The sequence below is a fragment of the Protomyctophum parallelum genome (genome assembly GCF_964188405.1).
Source record: "Protomyctophum parallelum genome assembly, chromosome: 14".
NCBI lineage: Eukaryota > Metazoa > Chordata > Actinopteri > Myctophiformes > Myctophidae > Protomyctophum > Protomyctophum parallelum.
The window spans coordinates 21187748-21201883 of NC_139709.1; the positions used below are offsets into that span (position 1 = coordinate 21187748).

At 45.3% G+C, this 14136-nt stretch overlaps 1 protein-coding gene across 3 annotated transcripts in view; it reads right to left on the reverse strand.

Moving 5' to 3' along the window:
* Positions 1–10636, reverse strand: part of dab1b (DAB adaptor protein 1b) — a 51350-nt gene extending 40714 nt beyond the window's left edge. For all 3 annotated transcript variants that reach the window (XM_083781507.1, XM_083781506.1, XM_083781505.1), the window contains exons 1-2: positions 10581–10636; positions 10123–10250 (exon numbers count right to left, since the gene is read on the reverse strand). In XM_083781507.1, the coding sequence (XP_083637633.1) occupies positions 10123–10192 (70 nt within the window). In that variant the 5' untranslated portion in view covers positions 10193–10250; positions 10581–10636. The remainder of the gene's footprint in view (positions 1–10122; positions 10251–10580) is intronic.
* Between the last annotated feature and the right edge of the window lie 3500 nt (positions 10637–14136).

Genomic DNA, 14136 nt, shown 5'->3' on the forward strand with positions numbered 1-14136 from the left:
AAAAACTGGAAAAAACTGTTTTAGAAGACATTTGTAGAATGGGCCTCAGGTCTTAATGTTATGCTTAATTCACTGAGTGGTGCGCTCTGCGACCACGCGGCGAGGAACACACAAGCCGCTCTGCTTCTGTTGCATCGTATAACATCATCATTGATGGCGGCTCAATTGAGTGGTGCTCTCTCTCTCTCTCTCTCTCTCTCTCTCTCTCTCTCTCTCTCTCTCCCATGTGTGGTGAGGTTCACCAGATGTTATGTACAATTTGCTTCTCTCCACAGTGTGCCATCTCTCCTAATAACACTTCAGGAGAGATTTAAAGATTTATGCGTGTATCCGGGGGGAAAAAAGAAGAATTGGCCTTGCATATGGAATGAGCACAGTAGAAGCAGTAGTAGTGTAAATGTACATGTGGTGGAAAAAGTGGAAGAAATACATTGCAGTGCTTGAGTAAAAGTATAAAAGTGTTGATATCAAAATGTACGTACCAAAAGTAAAAGTACTCTCACAAGCTCAAAATGCATCGAAATGTGACACGTTTTGAGCTTGTAGATAAGCTATTTTTGCATCCTATTTGAATCCTGAAAATTTACCTTTTATTTATTTTCAAATGCATTTAGTTATAGTTATGTTAACTTTATGAACTAAATACAAATACAAAAAATAACATTGGAATACTAGTCATTAAGTCTGCGCCAGTTGCCCATGTATGCAGTATAGTATACTGAATGAGAGCAGTAGTACGGTAGTAGTACAGTATATATATATATATATATATATATATATATGAGTATCAGTGCGTCCTGCCGTGCCGTGCGGGGCACCGCGTGGCGCCCCAGGGTTCACATGGCGGTGATGGAGTGCACCGCAGGGCATGCTGTTTCATCATGTTCTACTACACACAGCCTTAGGAAGAGAGAGGAGTGACACCAAAAGAGGAAGAGAGCGTGTGTGTGTGTGTGTGTGTGTGTGTGTGTGTGTGTGTGTGTGTGTGTGTGTGTGTGTGTGTGTGTGTGTGTGTGTGTAGTAGAATTCGAGAAAGTTTTCCCGGTCTCACTCCTCACAAGAGAATTGTTTTTTTAGTGGTTCAAAGGTTATTTGAGGAGGTAATTAGGTAAAGATTCAGGTTGGGGTTAAGATTAGACCTTTATGAGGTTATTATAATTATGATTTGATTTGGAGTTGTGCCTGATTTTTTGTGCCTGGGTTTTAGTTTTAGTGTTAAAATCGCCATCTTAAGATGTTGATGTTGTTGAGTATATACGTAGTAAGTATATACCATAAAAATGTAAGAAAGAGAGAGAGAGAGAGAGAGAGAGAGAGAGAGAGAGAGAGAGAGAGAGAGAGAGAGAGAGAGAGCATGGAAGGGAGAGAGAACAGGATGAGAGTTGACACCGGCTCCCCTCAGTTCCTGGATCACCAAACAAACACTGAGAGGTCACGCTCGTTATTTACATTTGTTTTGCCGTTCTCTACTTCTGTGGACATTTACCCGCTGGTTTGTTGACTATAGGGTTCATGGCCTTTCACTGGGCTCTGGATAAAGAGTGTCTACTGAATGCAAATTGTAAACTGGAAATCGCCATGCTTATAATGCACTTGACTAAAAGGTCACCAATCTGTAGAGCAGTGGTTCCCAACCTTTTCAGGCCGCGGCCCGCCAGAATAATCTGAATTGAGCTGGGGACCCCCCAAAATAATCAGAATTGAACTGGGGACCCCCCAAAATAATCAGAATTGAACTGGGGACCCCCCAAAATAATCAGAATTGAACTGGGGACCCCCCAAAATAATCATATTTGACCTGGTGACCCTCCAAAATAATCATATTTGACCTGGTGACCCTCCAAAATAATCATATTGTACATACATTTTGTGAAAATAGCAGATCTGTGAACTTATAGATCCGCTATTTCTTATATTATTTGACAATACATTTTGGGCAATATTTGACCAGTTCTAATGGTATATAGTTTGTTGATTATACTTTGATCCAGTAATGGCCTTTTTTCATTTAGTTTATTTTTATTATCCTTTTGGCATCATCATGGGAGTGGGGACCCCCGAAAAACATGTGGGTTGGTCCCGACCCACAGGTTGAGAAACACTGCTGTAGAACAGGGGGTCCTAACCTTTTTTTAATTTCAAGGACCCCCAGTTTAATATGCATGCACCTCAGCATTCATATAATATAGAGAGTGTGACTCATATATTTAAAGGAGAATTCCATACTAAAAGGCTTTCTTACCTTTCTTTGTAGTCGTTACGTCCCCACCAAAGAGGTCCAGGTGTTATTTTGTGAAAAAGCTCCTTATTGGCTATTTCCCCTACCATAAGCCCTAAATGAATTGCATTGAATTGAATGGGAATTGAATGAGGCTATGGGGTGTTGTGCTAATTCACTTATTTCCATCGCTCAAAATGATAATTTATTTGTATATATCCTCTCTTCATAATGTAAATATTATCCCACACTTTACTACTTCTTTCGATGGAAATAAGCAAATTAACACCCCATAGCCCCATTCAATTCCCATTCAATGCAATGCAATTCATTGAGGGCTTATGTTAGGGAAAATAGCCAATAAGGAGTTTTTGCACAAAAGACACCTGGACCTCTTTGATGGGGACGTAACAACTACAAAGAAAGGTAAGAAAGATAAGAAAGCATTCTAGCATGGAATTCTCCTTTAACTATACAAGCCCACAAGGGTCCATTTCATGCCGGTCGTCCCCCAGACCCGACCTTGAGGAACGGAGGAACAGAGCCATGCGAGGAGGATCTGGGGTCGAGTGACTCAAAATTAAAACGCGGCGGGATTTGCCCACCTATAAGACACGAGGACCTGGCGGGCCCGCGGAGCCAACAATTACTGCTGGCGGTGCTTCATACTGTTACGAGGGGCTCATCCCTGATCGGATGGGCGGAAGCCTCCTCCTGCATCCCCGCCGCACCAGAATGGGGACAGCGAAGAGGCACAGATGGCAACAGATGGACTGTCATAAGCGCCCCTCCAGTCATGAGGACTTGGCAACCAGGAATAACCTTTGAACTTCTCGAAAACGTGCCCCCACGCCGTGTTCCGAGTCATCTTCTATCAAGAGCCGTGTCTGCTGACGATGTGCCGCCGTGCATATCGTCGCTGTCAGGGCAGAAACCTCGCATCTCCATATTTTAACCTTTCTTTCTGTTTGATTTCGTAAATTAACACCCTGATCGTACTACAGCGTCACACGCTTACAGTACAGACCCGCAATGCGAAGCGACGCATGTCGAGCTTGCCAATCTGCTGCTTATGCTACTTTTGAATTTGAATTCTGAACAGTAACAGTTTTGGACATAGGCTATGAGGTTTTCCCCCGACAGAGACGACATTCATTTAATTGCATTGCAAATGCATGGATCTAGTACAATACATCTAGTACATGTCTAGTACACATCTAGAACATGTCTAGAATACATTTGGTACACATCTAGAGCACGTCTAGTAGATGTCTAGTACACGTCTAGTACACATCTAGAACACATCTAGTACACATCTAGTACACGTCTAGTACACGTCGTCTATGTCCACCTGCCTTCTTGTCATGAACTCTGTCCTCCTTATAGACGGTAAACACACAGCAACATCCTGAGTGTTATGTTATAGACGGTATACACACAGCAACATCCTGAGTGTTCTGTTATAGACGGTATACACAGCAACATCCTGAGTGTTATGTTATAGATGGTATACACACAGCAACATCCTGAGTGTTATGTTATAGACGGTATACACACAGCAACATCCTGAGTGTTCTGTTATAGACGGTATACACACAGCAACATCCTGAGTGTTATGTTATAGACGGTATACATACAGCAACATCCTGAGTGTTCTGTTATAGACGGTATACACAGCAACATCCTGAGTGTTATGTTATAGACGGTATACACACAGCAACATCCTGTGTGTTATGTTATAGACGGTATACACACAGCAACATCCTGAGTGTTATGTTATAGACGGTATACATACAGCAACATCCTGAGTGTTCTGTTATAGACGGTATACACACAGCAACATCCTGAGTGTTCTGTTAGACGGTATACACACAGCAACATCCTGAGTGTTCTGTTATAGACGGTATACACACAGCAACATCCTGAGTGTTCTGTTATAGACGGTATACACAGCAACATCCTGAGTGTTCTGTTATAGACGGTATACACACAGCAACATCCTGAGTGTTCTGTTATAGACGGTATACACAGCAACATCCTGAGTGTTCTGTTATAGACGGTATACACACAGCAACATCCTGAGTGTTCTGTTATAGACGGTATACACACAGCAACATCCTGAGTGTTCTGTTATAGACGGTATACACACAGCAACATCCTGAGTGTTATGTTATAGACGGTATACACACAGCAACATCCTGAGTGTTATGTTATAGACGGTATACATACAGCAACATCCTGAGTGTTCTGTTATAGACGGTATACACACAGCAACATCCTGAGTGTTCTGTTAGACGGTATACACACAGCAACATCCTGAGTGTTCTGTTATAGACGGTATACACACAGCAACATCCTGAGTGTTCTGTTATAGACGGTATACACAGCAACATCCTGAGTGTTCTGTTATAGACGGTATACACACAGCAACATCCTGAGTGTTCTGTTATAGACGGTATACACAGCAACATCCTGAGTGTTCTGTTATAGACGGTATACACACAGCAACATCCTGAGTGTTCTGTTATAGACGGTATACACACAGCAACATCCTGAGTGTTCTGTTATAGACGGTATACACACAGCAACATCCTGAGTGTTCTGTTATAGACGGTATACACACAGCAACATCCTGAGTGTTCTGTTATAGACGGTATACACACAGCAACATCCTGAGTGTTAAGGCCTATACAGTACTCCAGTGTGAGGTGATGACCTCATCACCTAACACTGGAGTATGAATAGGGCTGTAATGTAACTCAGAGAGAGAGCTGATGATTCCAAATGGGGAGAGAGTCAATGGGGGGGGGGGGGGGGGGAGCAAATCTGTCCCGACCATCTGCCTCGCCCATGTGGACCAGCTAACATCCACCAGCCTCTCCGCAAACACACGCAGACACACATTTACAAATATTAGGAGCAGTGCCGTGCCGTGCCGTGCCGTGCCCCCCCCCCCCACGCCTCCAAACCCACGCTAATGTGCGAGACGCCAAATAAAAAGAAATTACAGCGTGCAACTCCGGCGGCAAACGGCGAGATAGGAGGTTTTGGTTAAATGAGAGGATCGTTAAACCAATTATAGAGTTAATGAGGGGTATTGTGCACATCATCAAAGCAGTGGATAGCACATCGATCCAACGGCAGAGTTACATACAGTTATTGATGGGAGCGGGGGTGAGCGGGGATGGCCCACATCACTCTGTAGGTTGGAGGGCTCAGTGGCATCGTCGCGCAATTAACCCAAAATATATATATCTATCCAGTTTTTTTTTAATCATCTTTATTTATTTATATATATGTATCAACGAATCGGCACGATTAGTCTGATTAACCCGTTAATGCCTGAGTCCAATTCTTCCTCCTAAATCAGTAGTATACTCACACTTTCAAGATAATTAAAAAATAGCAGATCTACAGTAACAGTATAAGCTCACTTTGTGCCGCACTGTGAGCTTGCACATCATCTGTTTTTGAATAGCGAAAAACACAGATGCTTTCCCGGTTTTAATGGGTTAACCACTTAACCCTGCACTTAACTGTACAATGGTGGTGTGCAAAGGTTGCATGGTCGTGCGTTGTGAGCTTGTAGATCTGCAATTTTCACCACATACATACATACATACGGGCTGGTATTTTACAAAAAAGCCCCCCCCCCCCCTTTAAATATATACATACTGTACACACACACACATAAAAGCGAATTAATCAAAATCGAGGTAAACATAGAAATAATGTTGACATTGATCTCTCCCAGCACCTCCAGTAACGGTGAAATGGTAGGATGGGTGTGCTGCTCACCCAACAGTATACAGGTAGCTGAACAGCACAGCACAGTGTCAGCTAATCTCTATTGAGAGGAGCATGGCTCCTGCCGCCGGTATACTTATTTTTAAATCATAACCTGTTCTGCTGCTAGGATGAAAGCAGTATATTTAGGCCATGCTACAACCCCACCATGTGCAACACGTGTACAAAAGGCATCTGGAGATTTCACGGTGTGCAATTTCCGTCTTTCGTGTCTTTCCCTCGGTCTGTCTCTCTTTTTCTGTCGCTTTCACCCACTCTCTCTTATCCTTTTTTGAAATTAATATTTGTGCTTGTAATGTGTGTGTGTGTGTGTGTGTGTGTGTGTGTGTGTGTGTGTGTGTGACATGTGTGCACAGATTACAGTGGGAGAGCAACAGTTGCTATGGAGATGGAGTGAAGTCACGCATGTGAAGCAATCCAGTCGATGGGCAGAGGGGAGCCTTCGCTAGAGAGAGAGAGAGAGAGAGAGAGAGAGAGAGAGACCCTGCTGCGACCAGCCATGGTTTTTTTCTCTTCCACTAACATCTGGGGTCTAGGAAAGACCACGAACATCTCTTACAAGACTAGACAAGACTGGGTCAAAACCTATAGTAAATGGCTGTATGAAATGCTGCAGGGCTTTTCATTCAAACAGCACGTAGAGAGGTAGCACCAAGCGCTGACACCCATAACCCAGCTGTAGCCTATAGCCTAATCCTAGAACTTCATCAGTCACTGATGTTCAGGTTTCCCCATAGAGGTTTGTCATCCCACTTCAATAGATCATCCAGGCTGACAGACTGTCCGCGCTTGGTCTCTCTCTCTCTCACACGCACACACATGTAAAATGCGCACATGCACACGCACACGCACACGCAGAGCCTGGAGTGACAATGGCTCTGTAATTGGCTAGTTGGTCGTTAGGCCAAGTGGACACCAATGCTGTGACTTCAGCAGACAGCGGTGAGTCAGAGACACTGGCGTTCTGACCCCCCGTTGAGCTCTAGCCAACAAACACTAATTAGTCTATCCTTTAGTGTCATTACAGAGGCGTGCTTCTCGCCTGCATGGGCTGTTGCTCTGTATACTCTCTGTATACTGTAGGTTCTCCTTTGGAAATAAAAGCGGTGAGAAGGCCTTTCGAAGGATCAATATCAGCAGTGGTGGAAAGTACTAAGTACATTTACTCAACTTTGAGGTACTTTTGCTTTACTGGGGTATTTGCAATACCTTAACTTCTACTCCATTACGTCTACATACATACAGATACATTAACCACACCAGCCCTATTTAAATGTTAAATGAAAATAGACGATTGACAAGTTATATTTTTAGACATAACAGCTTGTGAAACCGGACATTTATTCTACTTGGTTTTAGTGTGACGCATGTCCGTTTTGGCGCTCCATTTTAGATGCTAAATATTAGCGTCAACGAACTAAAATGTGGCCATCCTAGCTCTAGAAAAAGAAATAGCCAATCTACAAGCTCACAATGTGTCGATCGGCTAGTTGAACTATTCCAAAATGTTTTTGAAAATAGGAAAAAAGGCAAAGAAGTTTAGGGATAAGGGGTTTAACATGGACATTACAGTAGTATTGATACTTTAACTTTTTCCCCCCACCGCTGGATATCAGGCGACGTGCCGGCCGGGACAGCGTGGACTTGAAGTTCACAGTAACGTTATCCCACGTGTCCCCCCTCCCCACACCCCAATGGAAAACACAGTCACCACGTGTCCCTCCTGCCCCACACCCTGATGGAAAACACAGTCACCACGTGTCCCTCCTGCCCCACACCCTGATGGAAAACACAGTCACCACGTGTCCCTCCTGCCCCACACCCTGATGGAAAACACAGTCACCACGTGTCCCTCCTGCCCCACACCCCAATGGAAAACACAGTCACCACGTGTCCCTCCTGCCCCACACCCTGATGGAAAACACAGTCACCACGTGTCCCTCCTGCCCCACACCCTGATGGAAAACACAGTCACCACGTGTCCCTCCTGCCCCACACCCCCATGGAAAACACAGTCACCACGTGTCCCTCCTGCCCCACACCCCCATGGAAAACATAGTCACCACGTGTCCCTCCTGCCCCACACCCCCATGGAAAACACAGTCACCACGTGTCCCTCCTGCCCCACACCCCCATGGAAAACACAGTCACCACGTGTCCCTCCTGCCCCACACCCCCATGGAAAACACAGGCAGCGCTTTATCTAAATGTATGCCACCAGCCTGTCCCCCCACTGAGCCTCCTTCACCTGGTTCCACTTCCAGCCACCTCACCGCTAACGCTGCAGACCGGCGGCTGGCTGCTTGCGTTTGCGCGTGACACCACGCATCCATCTTGATGTGGCCCTATTTCCATTTATATGGATCTAAATTGCATCTTCAGTGATTGCGACAGCGGTCCCCCGCAGCACATGTGATTAACATGGTAAAGTCTGATAGCCTGTGCTGATAGCCCCGCCCCCTCCAGTGAGTCGCATTGGGCCTCGTGCATAATGGCCTAAACGCCCCCAACCCCCAGCTCTTCTCTCTCTCTTTCTACTCCCCCCCCCCCCCCCCCCCCGCCCCCCCGCCTCCCCCTCCCTCCTTCCACTTAACTCAAATCGATGGGCCCTCCTCCAGCACGGCCATTTATCTGAGCGAGACGTCGCATGGCAGAGAAACGGCCACGGCGGACCTGGCCCCATGGACCCCATTACAGCCGGCCCTCCTATAGCCCCCCAGATTTACTGGACCCCGCATGCAGCAGAGGGCGTTATTCATGGTCGCCAGGAATGAAGAAAACGGGAGGATGAGGAGAAGGACGGAGAGGGAGAGAAGATAATCGTCGCTGAAGGGAAGAAACCTACACTGTAGTATCTCTATATTTAATCTTTTTTAATGAATGAATGCCCTATTTAATACTTTGTGATATGACAGTGTCTTGCAAAAGTATAACAAAAATTGTTGTCTGTGGGTTTTATACTGTAAATATTTAACCAATTAAAACATATTAACATGAGCTTGTAACTAAATAATAGCTACAATCTCTCCATTGGAACACAGGTTTCTTTTTCCTGAGGTGAAAAGTAACAGTTTTGGACAACACAGGTCCAACCACGATGATACCTTCAACCTTAGCTCCCTCCCTCTCTCTCTCTCTCGTGCTTTCTAGTACCCCCTCATCCTCTTCCTCCCTTTTAGCCAATTCAATCCCATTTCAATCTCCCCGCGATCGTTCCGAGGCTGCCTCGGCCTATTACATCACTTATACTGTTCATCAAAGAGACAGGGTGTGAATTCCCCCCGTCCGTGACACCTAAATCATGGCAGTAGCACCGAGCCCCCGGGGCCGCGTGGGATGGAAGATGTTACGACACGTTGTTGGACCTCTGGGATGAGACAGGGCTTGCGGTCGGTCCAGCTACATATTTAGCTGCATCCTTAACATGACTCACTGTTTCAGCGGTCGTCTGCCAAACACAGTATAAAAGCTTGTCCTGCTTGTTCTACCTTTCTCTACTTGTCCTCGTTTCTTTTGTAGCCTCGAGTGTTGTGTCCTCTTCTCTGTGTGTGTGTGTGTGTGTGTGTGTGTGTGTGTGTGTGTGTGTGTGTGCGCGTGCGTGCCTGCATTGTGTAAGATAATACAGCACCTGAGCAGTGTGCCCCGGTTAGCGGTGTGTTTTTAAGTGCTTTCTGTTGTGTTTGCTAGAAATTCTTGTCTTTCCTTCCCACGTCAATGTGACTACGGTACGTCATTGTGAATATTCTTTTAACCGTGTGTATATGAGTGTCTGTCTGTGTTTATCCAATTATTTGTTGTGGGCCCGTTGCTGTAGTTGAGACCTATGTTTCTCATTGGCTGTACTGACAACCTATTGTCCTGATTGGCTGACTCGTCTCTAGGCAACCACACACTTTTTGCCTCTAACCAACCTCTCAGACCTTGTATTGAACTGTACTTTCCTCTGCGTTTTTCCTACAAACTGTTAATAAAGTATTCAATCAATTAATGAATGAATTAATCAATCAATCAATCAATCAATCAATCAATCAGTTCCACACAGAGTTGTATGTTTCATTCGTCAACAGAGTACGGATGAAGTATAAAACGACACTGACCTTTGACCCTCCTGGACTCTCTTCTCTGGCTGGTCTTGACGCCCGGCTGGAGCTCGGCCTCCGCCGACATCCTCCTCTCTGCTGCGTCCGTGGTGCTGGCCCCGTTTCACAGCAGACCCACCATGGACCTTCTGATCCTCCTCTCTGCTGCGTCCGTGGTGCTGGCCCCGTTTCACAGCAGACCCACCATGGACCTTCTGATCCTCCTCTCTGCTGCGTCCGTGGTGCTGGCCCCGTTTCACAGCAGAGCCACCATGGACCTTCTGATCCTCCTCTCTGCTGCGTCCGTGGTGCTGGCCCCGTTTCACAGCAGACCCACCATGGACCTTCTGATCCTCCTCTCTGCTGCGTCCGTGGTGCTGGCCCCGTTTCACAGCAGACCCACCATGGACCTTCTGATCCTCCTCTCTGCTGCGTCCGTGGTGCTGGCCCCGTTTCACAGCAGACCCACCATGGACCCTCTCCTCTGATCCTCCTCTCTGCCGCGCCCGTTTCACAGCAGACCCACCATGGACGTACTCCTCCTACCGGTCGTGGAAAGTCATTAAGTACTTTTATTTAAGTACTCATTTAGACCTGAGGCCGATTAAAAAAAAAAGGATTCTAAATCCTAACAGTTATCTGAAAAACGTATGTTTTATGTCAGTGGTGCTCGACCTTTTTCATGTCAAGGACCCCCAGACTTATCTGTCAGCTACTGGCCTACTTGAGAACGATGCAACTTGGGAACCTAATAATACCCGTTGTGAACTTGTCATAGCACCCGTTTTAACTGTCTGTCTGTGTCCCACATGGAGATGGAGATCTCTGTATCTGCCTGTGTCTGAAGAGACTGACTGTGAAAAGGGGACTGGTTAAGTAGGCTAATCAATTGTCAGGTGTAGGGTTGACATGGCAATCAATTGGCTGAGGCAGAGGCTGGAAATTGCACAGGTGAGGGGATTTAGGCTGATTAGGCCCACTGGCAGAGCCTGAGCAGAGCCCTTTTGGTGATTCTGGACAACCGTGGGTCAGACCGACTCGATACCGGGCACTGCACTCCCTGCGGGGGTGTGGAACGCGTGTGTCGAATATGAAGTCGGTGGGGCAAACGGTTCTCGAGTTACGTGCATTACAACCGTACACACACACGCACGCAGACACGCAGAGACGTGGCACATTTATAGTAGGATTTGGCGAAAGTGGGGTCAGCGGACCCCACTTTTGCTGATACCCCCCACCTCAATCAGCTCTTCAACCTTATATATACATTTTGAACATTTGGTCAAAATGTAATGTAACATACATGTAATGTATGTTTTGATCTACAAGCTCACAATGCGTTGCATAGAGACATATTGTGAGCTTACAGATTGGCTATTTTCCAAAGATTATTACATTTGAAAACTTGAAACAGGACAATGAATATTTTCTACTTTTGGTACTTTAAGTAAATCTTTATACCAATACTTAGTATTTATTTACTAAGTATTATTTTTTTCTTTCTGACTTTTACTTGTAACAGAGTAATTCTACATTGTGGTATTGATGCTTTTACATATAAGTAAAACAAATGAGTACTTTTTCCAGCACTGGACGTTGCTGCTCCTCCTCCGTCCCACCACCACCTCCTCCAACGTCCTGGCACCGCCCTGCTGCCGCCCCCCACAGCCCGCTCACACACAGCTGCTCTACACGGTGGAGGGGATCTCCTCCAAGCCCATGGCGAGAAGTCTGCTAAAATCCTCTCAGGGTTGGTGGAGATCCAGCAGCAGGGGATTTGATTATTATAATTAGCCCTCGCACACCCTCGACGTTGGCTCTTGGGTAATGTTTACAGGCACCACAATGGAACAACGTTGGACACAGAGCGCTCAGAGAGAGAGCGGAGGGGCTTCACAGGCGCTTTGGCATCTCATACGGAGTGGAGTGTCCCTGAGCTCTCCAGTGAAGGTCAGGCATCACATGGTCCACCGTTGCTCTTTACCGCCGGTACACCTATATGGCTCAGGCAGGAATTCCCCCCGAGGGAGAGCAATGCAGAGCGGAGCGGCCGCGGAGCGCACAGCTTGGATCATGGATTACAATTGGCAGCAGGTCAGCGTAGCCCGTTGGTTGAGAGCACTCCGGATGCCGTTCCAACTGACACTCACTCACTCTGCACACTGCAACGTAGAAGAGAGACAAGGGTGGGGGGGGGGGGGGGGGAGGGGGGGGGCGTTCATGTTGAGTGATTAATGAACATGACAAACATGTGACCCCCCTCTGATCACCCTCTCAAGTCTCATCGTGACATTAATTCAACGTAGACAAAGTCGACAGGTACCAATTTACTAAACTCAATGAGGTGGTTATTATCTGTTATCCAGACGTAATCAGGTCCTAATCAGAGTATCAACAAACACACCCAGTTGTGCACACGGCACACGAGGCTGCGCGGCGCGAGGTTTTCAAAGTGGGGTCCGGGGACCCCCCAGGGGTCCTTGAAGTGGGGGGTATCAGCGAAATCAGTTAATATAGCATCATATCATCATAACGATACACAGTATATTGTACACATTGGCTATTTGAAAACAGCCGATATATGAGCAATGCGCCCCGATGTGATGCATGTTGTGACCCTTGTGAGCCATTAATTACTTGCGCAAGCAGAGCGCGCAAGTAATATTTTCGCCCGGTCTCCTTCGTCGTGACAGCTGTTCCGCCATTCGAGGCTTACGCAGAAAAACATCAAATCTGTGCCTGTGTTGCTGGACCAATGATGACGAAATGACCATATTTCTTACGTCATCATTTAGAGCTAGTCATACGTATACTATATACATAATCAGTAAAAAATTAAATAGCTAATTGTGCCTGATCTGCTGGGACCAGAGTACGTGGTGTGTACTGTATGTGTATGACTAGCTCTAAATGATGACGTAAGAAATATGGTCATTTCGTCATCATTGGTCCAGCAACACAGGCACAGATTTGATGTTTTTCTGCGTAAGCCTCAAATGGCGGAACAGCTGTCACGGTTTTTGGCGCAAAGTAACCACAGTATACCGCTAATCAACTTACAACTACACACTTTATACAGTATAGAGTATAGAGTATATATGTATACATATATAGTATATGCCTATATACTATATATATACTATATATATTTCTTACGTCATCATTTAGAGCTAGTCATACGTATACTATATACATAATCAGTAAAAAATAAAATAGCAAATTGTGCCTGATCTGCTGGGACCAGAGTACGTGGTGTGTATGTGTATGACTAGCTCTAAATGATGACGTAAGAAATATGGTCATTTCGTCATCATTGGTCCAGCAACACAGGCACAGATTTGATGTTTTTCTGCGTAAGCCTCAAATGGCGGAACAGCTGTCACGGTTTTTGGCGCAAAGTAACCACAGTATACCGCTAATCAACTTACAACTACACACTTTATACAGTATAGAGTATAGAGTATATATGTATACATATATAGTATATGCCTATATACTATATATATACTATATATATTTCTTACGTCATCATTTAGAGCTAGTCATACGTATACTATATACATAATCAGTAAAAAATAAAATAGCAAATTGTGCCTGATCTGCTGGGACCAGAGTACGTGGTGTGTATGTGTATGACTAGCTCTAAATGATGACGTAAGAAATATGGTCATTTCGTCATCATTGGTCCAGCAACACAGGCACAGATTTGATGTTTTTCTGCGTAAGCCTCAAATGGCGGAACAGCTGTCACGGTTTTTGGCGCAAAGTAACCACAGTATACCGCTAATCAACTTACAACTACACACTTTATACAGTATAGAGTATAGAGTATATATGTATACATATATAGTATATGCCTATATACTATATATATACTATATATATTTCTTACGTCATCATTTAGAGCTAGTCATACGTATACTATACATAATCAGTAAAAAATAAAATTCCTTCACAGAGATACTGAGATTTGACAATTTACAGCGGTCGAAAGGACTTGCGCGCTCTGCTTGCGCACTAGTTGGCCATTTA